At 40.2% G+C, this 16,504-nt stretch overlaps 1 protein-coding gene across 3 annotated transcripts in view; it reads left to right on the top strand.

The window, feature by feature from the left end:
- PPP1R21 (protein phosphatase 1 regulatory subunit 21) overlaps window positions 1-5,176 on the top strand; it is a 34,711-nt gene extending 29,535 nt beyond the window's left edge. For all 3 annotated transcript variants that reach the window (XM_075707529.1, XM_075707528.1, XM_075707527.1), the window contains 2 exons: window positions 2,220-2,348; window positions 4,185-5,176. In XM_075707529.1, coding sequence (XP_075563644.1) covers window positions 2,220-2,348; window positions 4,185-4,214 — 159 coding nt within the window. In that variant the 3' untranslated portion in view covers window positions 4,215-5,176. The remainder of the gene's footprint in view (window positions 1-2,219; window positions 2,349-4,184) is intronic.
- Window positions 5,177-16,504: the final 11,328 nt, after the last annotated feature.

Raw genomic sequence — 16,504 nt, 5'->3', positions numbered from 1 at the left:
AGTCGGCAGGTGGTGAGCAATTGCATTGTGCATCACTTGCTTTGTATATTATTATTATTATCATCATCATTACTATTTTACTTTATTTCAATTATTAAACTGTTCTTATCTCAACCCAGGAGTGTTTTTCACTCTTACTCCTCCGATTCTCTCCCCCATCCCATCGGGGCAGGGGGAGTGAGCGAGCAGCTGCGTGGTGCTTAGTTGCTGGCTGGGGCTAAACCATGACAGATGTCAAGGCTTTGTATGAAAATGGTGGGGGGGGGTTATGTCAAAAGGTGTGGCTGTATGACTGATTTCAGTGGCTTGTTTCCTTCTGCAAGGGTAGGATTACTTTGTGTATAGCCAGCACTTGCATCTACTCCTCAGAGTTAGATGTGATACTGACAAGGCTGACTACACATCAGACCACAGCCTCATCAGACAACACAACTTGGAAACAGGACTAGGAAAGTGATGAAAGTGCAGTTTCCTAGATGATACACTGAATTCTTAATCCTTTCTGCCACCTGGGACTGAAAGTCTTAGAAATGCCAGGGTGTTTTTTTGAGATGGATAACTTAATATTAAGCAAAAGTAACTTTCGGGTGATCTTTAAGAAGCTGTTGTTAACAATAGATAATAAACTCTTACACCAGACATCCTGTGAATGTCCTGTCCCTTTGTCCTTCCCCTCCACACAGTTCAGAAAGGAGCCAATACTAAAACAAAGTATATATAAATTTCAGTGCTTAAATGCCTTTATTTTCTTCACATTTAGTTCATATCTTTATTGCTCACCTGAGACAGTGAGTACCTAAAATGCTTCATACAGGCAGTGGATAGAATGATGTACATGAGAAAGAATTGTTCGTGAACACAAAGTGCTCTTTTGATTTGTTCCTTTAACAAATTCCACAATCAATATCCAGCTCAACATAAGATGTTAATTTCCAATTACATATTAAACTTCCAAAGAAAAGATAGCAGGGTGCACCATTTGTATGTTTAGTAGCCTGTACAATGTTGAATCATAGAATTGTTCAGGTTGGAAGGGCCCTCTGAAGGTAATCTGGTCCCCTCCTTTTGTCAGAGCAGAGAGTTCAGATCAAGCTGTTGAATCGCGAGTTTCCTGTACAGCCATGCTGGCCTTCTGCCACAGTCGCTCGCCTTCCTAAGCATTGGACTGTTCTTTGCTCTGTCCTTGATCGTTCAGCTTTTCTGGGCCCCTTTAACTTTCAGGGCAGTTTTACCTGGCATCTTGCCAAGCAGACTTTGAAAAAGCCACAATTTACTCTTCTTAAGTCTTGGGTTGCTGTAATTCTACTATTCATCTTGCTTGCTTCCCTCAGGATCTTAAATTCCACTAACTCATGGTTGCTGCAGCCAAGGCTACCATTGACTTTCACATCCCTGACCAGCTTGTCCTTATTTGTGAGTAACAGGTCCAGCAGAGAGCCTCTCTCAGGCCTATTGATCACTGGTATCAAGAAGTTCTTTACCACACTCAAGGGAGCTCCCACATGCTTGCGTCCCACCTTGTTGCCCTTCTAGGAGATGTCAGGGTGGTTAAAATCCCTCATGAGGATCAGCGTCTGGAGTTGTGCGATTTCTGTCTGCTCGTAGCAAATGCCCCCCATGTCACCCCTGTTGTTCCCCTCTGATCCCTACCTACAAGATCTTAATTGTCTTCAAACTGCTCCTTCATGTAAAGCATGACTTCTCCCCTTCCTATCCTATACTTCCTAAAGTGTCTGTATCCTTCATTGCTGCATTCTAGTCAGGCACACTATCCCACCATGTCTGTCTAATGCCAGAGAGATCATAGCTCTGCCACTGCATGTGGATTGCCGATTCCTTCAGCTTTGTATGCCACGGATGTTCATGTACAGGCCATGCTCTAACCTTACAAACTTTACTTGTTTCTTGGCTGGAAGCAATGTTGGAAAAATTAGGTGTTAGTCATGTAAGGTGTTAGTTATGTAAGCCATAAAGTGGGGGGAAAAAATCTAAAGGAAATGGAGCAAAAATAAGGGGAACGGACCATCCATGAGACTTCAGGTAAAAGAAAAATAGCTATTGAGTTTTTTTCAGCAAGGGATTTTTTTTTTCAGTCGTTTAGCTTAATTGCACAGATTCAGCATCAAAAGTGTAGTTTACTAAGTGGAGATAGAAGTTGGCTGCTTTGCCGGTTGTCACTATATTGAGCAAAGGCATCTGGTTATTTTTTTCCCCCTTAGGATGAATTGATGACAACAAAGAGAAGTTACGAGGATCAGTTAAGTATGATGAGTGACCATCTCTGCAGTATGAATGAAACATTAACTAAACAAAGGGAAGAAATTGATACACTAAAGATGACTAGTAAGGTAAGTTGCCAGGTGTTGACATTAGGTGCTGGCTGCAGTTTGGAGATCTGTGAGTTGCATTTGGCATTCCTGTAATACTATGCTTTAACAAACGAATTCACAAGCTATAGTTCTTATTCTGTGCCAGTTCGAAAGAAAACTCCAAACCTGGTCCTGCACATTTCAGTGAAGAAAAAATTCTTGCAAAACATACATGTGGGAAAGAAAAAACACTTTATGTCACTGCTTCAAAGTAGGTTTTCCAAGTGTACCCTCTGATGGATGATGAGCACCTTTTTTTGTTTGTTTGTTTATATCTGGTGAAAATAGAACTATTTGCAAATCCATCTAGTGATACTGGGTGTCTGTGATTAACTTACTGGTAGGAGTGTCCTTCCTGCACTCCTCTCTTGGTTGCAGCATACTCTGTTCTTGGCAGCTATTCTTTTTCCCTGTTTTATTTCTGTATTCTAGCTTTTCTGTCTCTCATATGTAGGAATGAAAAACTTGCCACTTACATTCTTCTGTGACCTTAAAATGCACACTTAAATCTTTTTCCAAGCAAGGAATCTATTCATTTACTAGAAACAAAATTTTGACTTATCTTAATGTTAATGATGAAAAATACAGAAGTGTGCTATTTTGCACAGTCAGTGCTTAAACCATGGTATAGCTTATTCTGATGGTTCTAGGGAGAAACTGATCTTGTGAAGGCCTTTAACCTTCACTGGTCTGGCTAGCATTATTATCCTTAATTGTGGAATGCATGGAAGCAGGTTTCACTGAAGAGTTTAAAAACAAACAAAAAATCCATGTTTTGATTAAAGGTTCCATGACAGTGATTTTTATTTTTTAGAGTAGACTATTCCCCTCATGTATGCAACTGTGTTTCTCCAGATGTCTTGAGTCTTTGACTTGGCATTGCAATCTTTAAAAGTACTTCTTGGTGTATAAGCTCTTTCCCCAAGAGGGAAGCTCTTAGCTGCATACTGACCATAGCACTTCATGTTTTTATAAAACGTTTTCTGGAATTTTTCACTTGTCATACTTTTAAGACTGGAAGTGATACTCTGTCTGTAAGGAGGTAGTTCAGAATCTCACAACAGTAGACGCACACTTTCAAATGTTACCAAATGTAGAAGGCGATTCAGTTGAAATCAGAACTTTGCAGTTAAAGCCATTATCACTTGGAGAGAGTTGTTGATTAGGTTAAAAACAAATGTTATCTTAAGGAAATAGAAAGACAGAGAATCGCCAGCAAGTAACTATTGCACAAAAGTTCATTTTAAGCTACACATTTGCTTTGTGGAATTGTTGCTTTGTGGAATTGTTGCAAGTCAAATGTGAGTTGCTTATCTGTAGAACAAATTCTCTTCTAAACCACAAGTACTCTGTATAGAACAAGTTAAAGTTAAATTTGTTTTGGAACACAGTGATAGGGTGGGGGATTGTTTTTAATTTGAGGCAATTATCCTTTAAGGTTTATATTTGAAATACCACTTAAGGGTGAATTATGATTTGCCTTGCCTTCACTGTCCTTACAATATTAGTGGTGTTAATACAATTGAGTGTCTTGGGACATAACTCAAATGCCTTTTCCACAGGTTGCAGTTGAAATAAGGTACTGTTGTGCTTATTTGAAATACCTGGTACCTTTCCTCCTGTTATGCCTGTGAAGATAGAGGGATTTTTCAGAGCAAGCAGTTACAGGCTTCCGTTATTAAAAGCCTATGGACTGTTTATTTTCAGTTTGACTGTTCTTTCTTTGTTGTAGGCATAAATTATCAGATATTGAGGTTTATATGTTGTCTGTATAGATTTTCTGATCTGAATTATGTGTTCTGTTTCTTGTTGCAGGGAAATTCTAAAAAGAACAAAAATCGATAGCTTACAGCTAATCACCTGTCTTCGGAAGCTGCTGCTGTACAGGATGCAGTTAGTGAATGTTCATTGTCCAATTCCTGGTTGTTACAGGAAGCAGAGGTTGTATTGGGTCTAGTAAAAACTGATTTGGTGCTGTAAATGGCTTTAAAATATTTAGAACTTGTAACAGATAAAACAGAAGTTAATGTTGGCTCTAAACCAGGAAACACACACTCTGTGGATAATTTATATAGTAATTACCTTCAGTTTTTACTGTGCACTTTTTAAAGCTAGGTTTTAATTTCATGTAATAACTTCAGATTTTGTATATTTTCAAATATAATCATGAATTAACAAATTCGGATCAGTGCCGTAGTTGTCTATTTTTGCGTTACATGTTAAATTGTCAACATGTGTACATTCCTTTACTTGTTAATAACAGTTTAAAAATTAATCTTGAGACTTTTTTGGCCATGCAAGCTGTGCAGTTACTGTAAACATCTTATTCCTGTTCTCGGCCCTTTTGAATTAATTGGAATTGTGGCTTTAAATGATTTCTATGAATTCACACAAGTAAATGGGATCACTATTATTTTAGTCTGCGATAGTGGAAACTTTTGCTGCTTGTATTTGGCACTTTGGATTTTGAAGTAAAGAGCACAAATAGCTGAATTGGGATACTTCTATCAAATTGCTTTAAGCCCTTACTTAGGCATTTTGTTTACACATCTATGTATATATATGGGTTGAAATAGCTGTTTAAAGCTAGAGGAAATTGTGATCCTAATTTGCCCCAAAAGAGTGAAGTAGTATATGTGTGTAGAATAGATCAGCTTACTGTGCTCTCTTACAGTAAAGAAGAATATGAAATATGTAGAAGATTTAAACACTGAATTTGCAAAAGTCTGGAATTAAGTCCTGATGGATTCACTGGGGGGATGCACGTGGCTTTTCCTGTGTTTTGGGAAGTTTGTGAACTTTAGGCCTCTCCTTTTTTTGAAGTAAAGGCTAGTACCATAAGTTTTCACAGCATTAATTTTTTTTAAAATTTTTTCTAATCAGATGCTGTGCTGCTCCACACTTTACACTGGTCTTCTGTTCCATAATTTGCATTATGGCACTTACTTGTCCCATAAGGGTTTACTCTTATAACAGCTGTTGTTGATATGTATTATTAGTATGTAATAATAAAATCAGCTACATGAAACCAGCTTGACTTTTTTTTCTTGATTCTGGTTATACGCAGGTTGCACAATGTGGTATTGCAGTGAGATGTTAACAGCTATTCCTGGTGAGGTTTACTTGAGTAATTAAACCAGTCTAGTTACTCTTGGTAGTGCTTCTCTTTGAGTCAGGCTGCATTTCTGTACCTGATGCTGCAGTGTGCAAAATACATCGAGTCTATGTTAGCATTTCTCACCTTCTTGTCTGCTGAAAGGCAAACAAGCATCATATCTGTATTGATCGCAACTGTGGAACTGTTCTGATAGAGTTTTTCCCTCTAAAGACAAAATGCATGTGGTCATGAAACTGGAGAGGAGATAGGGAGAGCCTGCATGGTTTCTTACTAGCATCGTGTTGAATTAAATAGCATGTGGTGGTGCTAATGGGGGTTGGGAAGCATTTGCTTTCTCTCTAACCGTTTTATTGAAGCAGATACAGCTTCAACTGTTTCAATTAAGGTTGGAAGCTAATTGCTTTCTTCCAATTCTTTTGAAACTGCCTTTTGTGAGGACTTTAATCTTGCAGTGAAGGTACTAATTTATCTTATTTTAATTCTCTGGATCAAATTGCTGAACTTCTTCCTGATGCTACTTCTCATAGGTGGCTGCATTCAAAAAAAGGTTTTGCTTATGCCCTTTTTCAAAGGGCTAAGTAAAAATATGCTTTGAAGTTTGAATATTTAAAAATGTGCTTAAAAGTTAAATGTATCTGTTATCTCAAACTGTTTTTACAACAGCATACCCCCAACATCAAAACTGAAATTAATATAGAATGTGTAGGCATTTAGGTACAATTCTGATGTATGTTAGTTTATCAGCATTTTTTCCTTGCAGTATCTGTTTGGAAATGTATTTGGGTGTCCCCCTAACCAATCGGCAGTAAACATTGCTCAGGAAGAGACAATTTTGATCACTCAAGCTGCCTTCAGTTTTCAAGTAAATGTTTTCAAGTAAGTTCCAGACAATCGTAAACTACCAATACACAAAAACAGAATCTTTGAAAAAAAATTTAAAACGGTATTTTGGATACTGTTGTAGTAATGCTATGAAGGGCCATAGTATATTACATTTAACTCAGTGGCATTAGAATCTGGAACAAGTGGAAAGGCCCAACTAGCTTGTGCTTATCCACTAACCAGGTGGTTCTGAATCAGTTTCTGAGTATCTCACATGCTCTTAAATATCTAAAGTGACTGAACAATGCTATGCTATTAAAAAGCTGAAAGCTGTCTTCAACACTGCAGTGAAGAATTCATCTTTGAGACAGTCTTCCAGAAGTATGAATCTGAACTACTTTATATGAAATGGTCTGTGCAGATTATTATGGAATGCACAAAAATTGGACAAAAATTGGACTAATACTGGAATTAATGTTCAGAAATTTACAGTGTGAATACTCAACTTCCTAGTTGATTGATCAGGAAACTAATGACAAACTGTTGTAAACTAGGAAAATCTTTAGAACAATACAGTGTAAACCCAGGGTTAAAGAAAAATCCTAATGCTAGTTATGTTTGGTTTTTTAATGGACAGTTCATTGTAACACAAGTTTTTAAAGCATTTTTAGAGTGCTTAATTCATTTTTCCATAATGCTGGGGACCTCACGAAGAACCTCTCATACTCATGAATAAGTGACCAATTCAGATAACAGTACTATTTCCTATTGATGGCTTTAACAACTGGATCTTCAAATATTCTTTCTGAACTTTTGTTTTAAACCTATACTAACACTTTCAAAGATTTCAAAATCTTTAGCTACCCTAGATTTCTGAAAATACCTCCCCGGTAACTATTCTGTGTGTTCAAAATAAATACTTGCTATAACCAAGAATTAATTTAATTTCAGGATTGCCCTCTTAAGAACTTATGCTTCATGAGTTTTGAAAGTACCCAAGAAGCACTGACTACATTGGCTATTTTAGAAGGCCTTAAGTTCTTATAGGTAAGAGGTTTCGCTGCCTGAAAGATTAATTTCTAAAACAGGAGCCTTAGGCTGACATTGTCATAAGCTGTGCAAAGGTGTTACCTCATTGCTGTTTAAATGATGATGTGATTATTTTAAATTGTTACATACATAACTGTACATCCGTGACTTAAATACTGATCATCTTAAGCGTTGATTTAAAAAAGGTGGTCTTTGTAATGTCTTTTGCTAATTCCTTCAGATTAAGTCTTAACCAGCTCAACATTTCAATAATAGTGGTGCCAGGATCTTCATGCTAGATGTGATCTAGTAGCACTCTAAGCAGCATCAGTATCAAAACTGAAACACTTTGCTTTCCCATCTTTCTTGAAATGCATTGGCTATTTACACAGGGCATTCTCCCTTTTTACCAAGCCAGCTTCACTTCTAAATTGTACTTGTAATCCTGTTGCTCCTTCTACTCTAGCTTCCATCACTGACAGATGAGTTGAATTTTTGGTGGGGAAAGGTCTTTGGCTTGCATGTTTCCTTGATGCTGACTTTGGGCACAGCAAGGGCCTGTCACTCTTGAACAGTGCTCACTACAATTCCAAAGAAGAAATTTGTTCAGACATCCAAGGCCTCAGTTGCAAACAGGAAAGGAGATAAACTTTTATTTGCACATCACCTATCATGAGGCTAGAAAAGTTATTTACTGGCTTGGTTGAGCAATGTGAATGCCGTTTGTTTTTTTGGTTTTTGTTTTTTTTAAATATAAAACCAATGATATATCAAACTTTGGAGAACCATCTGGCCCTGTAAACTGAGCAAACCTGTTCTTTAATACAGTATGTAAGTAAGGTAATTTGAGAGCACTATCTTAGCAACAGCAGGGTCATAATAAAAATAAAGCTTAGTGCAGTAAAAAATGGTAATTGCTACCAGAGGTCTGATTACTTCCTCCCACAAAGGCTAGATGCCATTCTATTAAGAATGCTTGTTCTGTCTTATTCTGCGTTTTCTGCTTCTGTTACTACTTGCAGTATTACTCAGCAGTGAATTAAAACCATGTTTGTTTGGAAGAGGCCATATTTGCCCTAATTCCTGAACATTTCTTTTAATCACAGAGTTAAACACTTGCTTTAACTACACTTGTGTCTGCAGAACTGCTAGCTAGCTTGGTTACAGATGGGGAGAGAGGAGAGCTTTTGGGGGCATTTATAAACAAGGCCTGATTGGGTCTATGAAATCCACCACATGGAAACTTGCCTGGGGGCAGTTCTCATTGTCTGCCTCTGCTGTGTGTGTAGGCAGCTTTAGGCATGTCAATGCTAATTCAGAATCACTCTGTTTCTTACAGAAGCTTCGCGTGCAAATACTTGCATTGCTGCAATAGCGAGGTTACATAGTTGAGCTGCAAATTAAGAACTGTATGATTCTTGTTGGGCTTAATTTGCATGGCAAGCTACCATGCTAACAGCCCTATAAGAATTTTAGTTTTAAACTCTTTATACATGAAATTGCAGAGATAACAGCAGAAATTCTACTTTATTTATACTGGTTTTAACTCTTAATTCACCCTGTAAGTCCAAAAGTTTATAAACTGATGAGGTCTTACCCAAGGAAGTAGCCTTTGAAATCCAGGCCTGGTGTCAAAATTGTGTTTATGGTCTTCCATAAACAACACAGCTTGGTCCTGAGAAGAGTTAAAACCACACAATTAAGAGTCCAGGTAATTTCCAGTCACTTCAAGCACTATGGACTCTTTCACGACTTGACATGGAAGCTAGTCTGTGGTGGCACGTAGCTTCTTGCGAACTTTCTCCATATAAAGGTCATTGCTTCTGAAATGAGTATGGGAGGACCTTAAATCTCCACACACACACCCCCCTTCTACTACAACGAGTCTTCATCCTTGTCTGCCCTCCTACTAAAGCTTCAAGTTTCCTTCCTCTCAGAAGGCTTCAATTTGTGCTTGAACAGTAAATGCAGAACACCTCATTCAAGAAAAAATATTTTTAAAAAAATATTTATTTAGCTTGAAAAGGTCTGAACTGAGAGCTTCAGTGCAGTTTCATTAACTGCAGCCTTTGGAATAAGGAACAGCTGTAATACTGGAATTGGTGCGGCACCCCTTATGTGCCTTCTACATAATCAACTTCCAAATTGCATATTGTATATGCAGTGTCAGAGACAGCAAATATTTGCCTTGGGAGGGGGGGAATCAATTTTACCAAAAGTTTCCTTTGAGCTCTGGAAAATCTGGCTTATTTTTGGTCCAAACACGTAGACAAGTTTCTCTTAGATTATTGGTCTAGCCCAGGAGGTCAAGAGCATTTGAAGCCAACAAGCACTCAGTCTCTCACAAAAGGAACACGAGTGTGCTGAATTTCTATAACTAATTTGTATGTAGTGAATATACTAAACTTGTGAGGGTTTTTTTTTTAATACAATAGTACTAAGTGAAAAATGAATTTATTAGAGGGAGAGAAGAATTTGACTCTTTACTTCTGCATTTTGGTTTGAATTCTCAGTTAAGATGACCTTTTGCACAAATTTGTTGCTAAAATAAAAGGCAAAGTAGTAGAGCAAAGAGTTAAAATAAGTCTAGAAACTGAGTGATCTTCTGTCTCCAATTAAGAACATTTGGTTCTATCGAGGTATGAACTGACAGGTTTCACTTTTGACCAAATAGTCATGAACAGTAAACATTTTATAAAAAGGGTAATATACTGCAAATCATATTGAGATCAATATAATCAGCAATATAAACTGTTAGCATTGTGAAATGTTGAATGAGTTTAATAAGTGCCTGTAGCAATATATAATACAATACTGTAACTTTATGTGAAATACTCTTCAAACTGTATTTACAGTAGAAATAATTTTAATAGTTCTAATTTGTTCTGCATATGCTATTCATTAAAGTCAAATTATATTAAGGGCTTTAAAATTTCAGTATCAGTTTGATTCTGCCCCCCCCCCAAGTTTATATTACATTGAATTGTTTTGGAGGAAGAGAAAATAATAGCAAAATTTACTGCAGAAGAACAATCTTGTATTGAAAATGTATACACTTGTCTTAGCAAAGGAAAAATCGGATCTATTTTCAGACAAATTATGACCTTGATAGAGAGATGAGAAATTTATACCCCTCCCACTTAACTTGAAAACCATTAGAGAGCGCTAATGTGGACACTAACAGGCAAAAAGATATATTGAATGTTGTGCAAGAGTACATGGGAGTCTGAAGGACTCATTTTGGAGTATGTAGAAAATACTAAAAACTATTTCTAATTTCCTGGCTTTTTGGCAAAAATGGGAGGTATTGATCTTCTGGTTCCCTCTGCCAAGAGGTTGGGTGTGTTCTGGGAGAAGGCAGAAGACTCAGTGGGATGGAATTCCAGAGGGAAGAGGTTGGGATTGGGTTCTGGCACCTCCAGGGCTACATGCTGGGATGAGGGTGGCATGCGGAGCTGCCTAACCCCATGCTTGCCAGGGCTTCTGCTTTGCGATCTGAGTTTGGAGGCCTCGGGTTGGCAGTACTGGAGAAACACATTTAAAGAGAGAAAAATGGAAATGTAACAATTCACTGGCTTGCAAGTTACAGATTAAATTATGGTGAAAAAATTCTGGGCTGTCAGAAGAAAAGACCGCTACCCTTTCTTTCCACTCTCCTGTCTATGTAGGAGATCCTCAGTTCCTTCCTCTGTGAACCATTGCTGTCCCTCACGCCATATTGAGATGGAAATACGAACAATAGCAAGATTCTGTCAGAAGCTGGCAGGTAACAAGCCCTCAGGTGAAATTAGGTATTATCAGTGCAAAATTCATTGGGAGCATAATTTTAACACCAGTATCTTACCTGGTTTGAAATGATAAACACTCATGAACAAAGACCTAGCTAACTATATTGCGCATTGGATTTTTTTTTAAATTAAGATAATAAAAATGGAATTTTTTTAAACTAAGAATGGCCAATTTTTTCCCTAGTGCAATTCTTGTAAGGGCATTAAGCTTACAGAAGAATTTTCGGGAAAACTGTATTGAACGCCTCTATTGCAAATGCAGATGGCCAGAGCCTGAATAATATTTCCCATGTGTAGAGCAAAGAAGTAGGACTGCTTAATTTTCAGAGAAAACATAAGAAAACTTTTCAGAGAAGGTAAGTGGGACAAATGAAAGCAATTTACAAAAAGCACCCCCCTCCTTATTCTCTTTAAAATACAAGGGAAATTTCAACAACGCTGAAAAGCAGTGGAGCTAAAACAGGCGGATGATGCTTTACAAACAATGTTTGATACATTACACAAGAAACCGGAGCTCAGTGCTGCAACTGAGCTGTCGCTAGAGCTCACAGCGGTAGCTTTTCATATGGGCTATTCGAGTATCCGCAGTCCCTGGCATCTCTCCTCCATGCCCCTGGGAATGCTCTAGAAGGTTTTACAGGTAGTTTCCCTCTCTTCATTCTACCCGTTCCATCTCCGTGTTCTCTGCTTTTAGGAGCAGGCTTTCTGCACGGTACCTTGTCACCTCTAGTAGCTGCCCTCTAGAGACACCCAGTGTAACAGATAAGAAGGAATTTCTATTACTTAAGATAATATGACTGTATTATCCTGTTGGTAATTAAGCAATTTTGCAAGGCTTGTGCTGTATTTCTTTGAAGGAATTTCTCCCTCCAGAGGAATTCTGAAGCACGATATCTCATGTCCTGTCTTGGAGCTTGGTGGTGTTTGCTCCGAGAGGGCCCTGCAGAGGGTGACCAGAGAGTGAGACCTGACCTGGACTTGGTCTTCCCACGTTGCAGCCTGGTCTTTCCATAGCTCTGCTGGTTTTTAGGAAGGCTTGGCAATTTTGATGGCCTACCTTGAAGAAAAAGAAGTGATGTTTTACTGAGATCAGTAGGGTGTTGTTGGAAATGCCAAATGTCCTTCAGCATTGACAGAAATCTTTGCTGCCTCATGCTTTTCAGAGCCACTGGTCATCCCACCTCATGCCATTGAATTTACTGGAGCCTGCCTCAACTCAATTTCCAGAAAAGCCTATCTGCTTTGGCATGACTTTCTGACAACGTAAGAGCTTGTAAAACAGTCTCACCAGTTTCTCACCCCATGGAAAATCAGCCTTGGCTCACCTCTGCCATGTGGCACTGTCTTGTATCCTCCCCAGAGGCTGTCAATGTTCTTCCTCCAAGCCTGTTCCCCAAGAGGCCCCCATCTCCTTAAAACAGTGGTAGTTCACCTGTGAATCTCCCCATCTTTCTGTAGCTTGCCCTTCCTCACCCCTCTTTGACTGCAACTCATACTCTCTTGAGGACAATAGTAACAGATTTTTCCGGCTGGCCCTTCAGCCATAAAGTTATTTCTCAAGGGTTGAGTCTCATCTTCATTAAAGCGCAGGTACTTTTTTTTGTCTTTGAGGTACCCCTTTCCTGGGGCATGAACATTTGCATGCCAAGAAATCCTTTGCCCTTTTTTGGACAGTGCTTGTCCTTTTGGAGATAGGAAGATTGACATTGCAGAGAAGGAAATAGCTGTTCTTACACAACTTAGAAGATCACCCTGGCTTAAGATCTTCTAATAAATCAGCAAGTTTATATATCTGATATAAGCTAAATGGCTGGGGAGCTCTACATAGACTTTCCAGCCAGCACAGTGCTACCAGAGAGACATCTCGGAAGGGTGGACAACTGAAGAGAGTGATCCTGGAGCCCTTGTCCTCATTAGAGGTGTGGGGCTCCTCCAGAGGAAACTCTTTCGGAAGAGAAGTCAACTTGGGAAAGAACGATTCAAAGCTCTTCGCAGGAAGTGTCGTCCTTTGAGCTCTGTCCTTTGGGTCATCAAAGAGATTGACTAGCCTCACTCTTGTCCATCTGTTTCCTCGCCTCTCGGCTGGTTGAGGGATGAGCTCTGCCCTTTCCTAATTTCAGGAAAGGCACGACAGGCCTACTGATGCCCAGCAGACGTAGTTAACGACCAAATGCACACACAAAGTTGCCTTAACTACACTTACTAGTAAGAAACTTTCCTCCACTGCTGTAGCTCCCGTTACCACCAAAATGAAATCTTGTTTTCATGAGGCATCTTCTTCCCCGCTCCCTGCATTTCGTAGGCTTCATAGCTGCTCGGGTAACTTCCATACGTCTGTGAAGACGTTGATGAAGACTGTGAAGCTGTTCAGAAGAGCTCAGTAGTATTTACCGCGTATATCAGGATTTGTATGCGTGTCCCTTGCTATTAAAAGTTGCCGAAAATCAGACCTGCAGGTGTTGTATTGTTACGCAAATTAGAGCATCTAAGAAAAACCGGCGGAGATATTCCTGTATTCTAACAACAGCACTAGAAAGTAATTTTCGGTTTTAAGTTAAAATAAATGAGGTACATTAGCGTAAATACTCGTTGAAAGTGGGGGGGGGGGGGGGGGGGCACCCTTCCCACCCGGTCCTTTGGGCATAATTTCACCAGAAGTCTCATTTAAAACCGGAGTTCAGCGGCTGGCGGGGGGGGCAAGGGCTGGGAAGGAAACGCCGTGAGGCTGCCCGCCCACACGAGGTCTCGCAGGGGGGGTCGGTCACGATGTCCCCCCGCGGCGGCCGGGTGGGGGGCGACGGAGGGGCGGGGCGACGGGGCGGGGCTCCGCCCCTCCCCGTCGCCCCGCCCCTCCGTCGCCCCGCCCCTCCGTCGCCCCGCCCCTCCGTCGCCCCCTGCCCGGCCGGTGCCCGTTGGTGCCCGTTGCTGCCCGTTGCTGCCCGTTACTGCCCGTTGCTGCCTCTCCCGGCGGCGGGCCCTCGGCCATGGCGGCTCCGAGGCGGTGACTGGCGGGTAAGGAGAGGGCCCGGGGCTGAGGGAGGTCGGTCGGCTCTGCCCCGGGGGAAGCAGCTCCCGGGGATGGGAGCGCTGGAGGAGGAGGGGGGGGGGGGGGGGGGGTGTCTCCGGGGCGCGGAGAGGGGGGGGTCCGTCAAAAGTGGAATTTTCCCGGGAGTTGAAGCGTGGAGCAGAAGTCCTGGCTTGAAACGGGCCGGTGGATGGGGCTGCTTTGTTTTGGTTTAAGAACAGGATTTAAAAAAAAAAAAAAAATTTGGCTCTTTTTACTTTTCCCTTCTTTTGTTTTTCCCCTTTCTTTTCCTTTTTCTCCTTTTTCTCTTTTTTCTTTATATTTTTTCTTTTTCCCTTTTTTCTTTTCCCCCCTTTTTCTTTATTTTCTTTTCCTTTTTTCCTTTTTTCCTTTTTTCCTTTTTTCCTTTTTTCCTTTTTTCCTTTTTTCTCTTTTTCTCTTTTTCTCTTTTTCTCTTTTTCTCTTTTTCTCTTTTTCTCTTTTTCTCTTTTTCTCTTTTTTCTCTTTTTCTTTTTCCCCTCTTTTTTCCTTTTTCTTTTTTACTTTTTTCCCCTCTCCCCCCCCTTTTTCTTTTTTCCCTCTTTTCTTTTTTCCCTCTTTTTTACTTTTTTCCCCTCTCCCCCCCCTTTTTTCTTTTTTCCCTCTTTTCTTTTTTCCCTCTTTTTTCCTTTTTCTTTTTTACTTTTTTCCCCCTCTCCCCCCCCCCCCCCCCCTTTTTTTCTTTTTTCCCTCTTTTTTTCTTCTTTTTTTTAATTTTAAAGTAGAAGTGGTGAAAAGGGCATGGCTTTGCATGGGGTACCCGGAGCTTTGAACCACTGCGGAAATCAGTGGGGTTTGGGTGACGGGCATCCCACAGAATCAAGTTCCCATGACTTTGTTAGGGAGGAGACTGGAGCGAGCGAGAAGTTTTCTTTATTTAATACTTGAAGTGAAGTGAATTCCTGGAGCCTTTCTCATATTTTCTCGCGGTTCAGCTGATGATGTTAAACTATGCATGTAGGCTCATGGTGTTTGCAATCATTGCTGCAGAAATCCCTCCCGGACATACAGCAGGGTGCGGGACTTTGGGAAAACAACCAGAGCGGATGCAGAAGGATGTACCTCACAGGGCTGAAATGATTAGACTGCGCTTACCATATATACCCTTAGTGCAAACTCCAGAGATGGTATTTCACACATATTGTAGGTGAGAAAGAATATTGGAAGTTTTCACTTTCTGGTTTTAAGCAAGAAAGTCACCCCTTGCTGAAGGGATGACTTCCAGTAAGGGTTTTTTTTTAAAGATGTAGGTGTTCTGATACTTCTGGCAAATAAGACCACTTCTGAAATGTGCTAGGAAGAATGCTGACTGGGGTATTTTGTAGGAGCCCAGCACAAGTTAAGTTACAAAAGTCTATACTTACCTTCCCCAGTGGGGATGTTTCTTTCTCTGGGGTGGAATGCACTAGAAACCCTCAGTGATTTCTCTGCAAACAGGACTTAGCTTTTTTTGGGAGAGTGCTCATGACTGTCTGGGGAGGAGGGAACAGAAGTTTTGGAGCCTGAGGTTCTTAAATATGAACTATTCATTTTGCTGTTAACTCACTTTTCCCTGTCTGGAGGCTGAGACTCTTCTACCTCTATAAGAGAAGCGGAAAAAAAGATAGCTGAAGACAAAACAACGAGTTGCCTGGTTTAGCACACTGCAAGCACACCTGCAGCGAGCAAATGTTATGAGAAAAGATTAGCTGCTGTCTTGACTATATGTATGAGCAGAGGAGAGCTTAGCACTGCACTCTGTAACTAGTTGTGGTTGAGCACAGAAGTAGTTTGTACAACAGAGGGCGTGGCTGGAGATTATACTTAACTGATGTTGGAGCCTGTAAATCACACCACGGGAAATTCAGCCCGAAGGCAGGTATGAGGTCCTTGTTTCATGCTCAGATTTGATTATTCTTCTTCCCCCCATCTCCTGCTGCAGAGGTAAAGAATGTTATTTTCTACCGCTGTAAAAATTATTGGGACTTGCGAGCTTCATGGCACAGCTTTTTGATATCGCTGCCCAAATTCAGATCTCTAAATAACAAATTAATGTAAACTTTTAAGTTTTTCTGTGTATGCGTGTTAACTCCAACATGAAATGCACCCAGTTACATGAATAGTGATGCACTGTCGTGGACAGTGCTTTACTTAATGTTTTGGTAAAGAAGATTCTTCTAGTCCACCACTCCTTATGTTTTTGATTGGTATAAACATGAGCTGAAGTCTTTTGCTTCAAGAAAGCCAGGCTGCCCACACCTCCGTCTTAAAAAGCTTTTGGAGAGGAACCCAAATGAGGCTTTTTTGTGTGACTGTGTTATGAATTACACTTTCT

This window comes from Pelecanus crispus, chromosome 3 (assembly GCF_030463565.1).
Source record: "Pelecanus crispus isolate bPelCri1 chromosome 3, bPelCri1.pri, whole genome shotgun sequence".
Lineage (NCBI taxonomy): Eukaryota > Metazoa > Chordata > Aves > Pelecaniformes > Pelecanidae > Pelecanus > Pelecanus crispus.
Note: the sequence above shows the minus strand (reverse complement) of the source record. Positions and strands in the feature narration are given on the sequence as shown.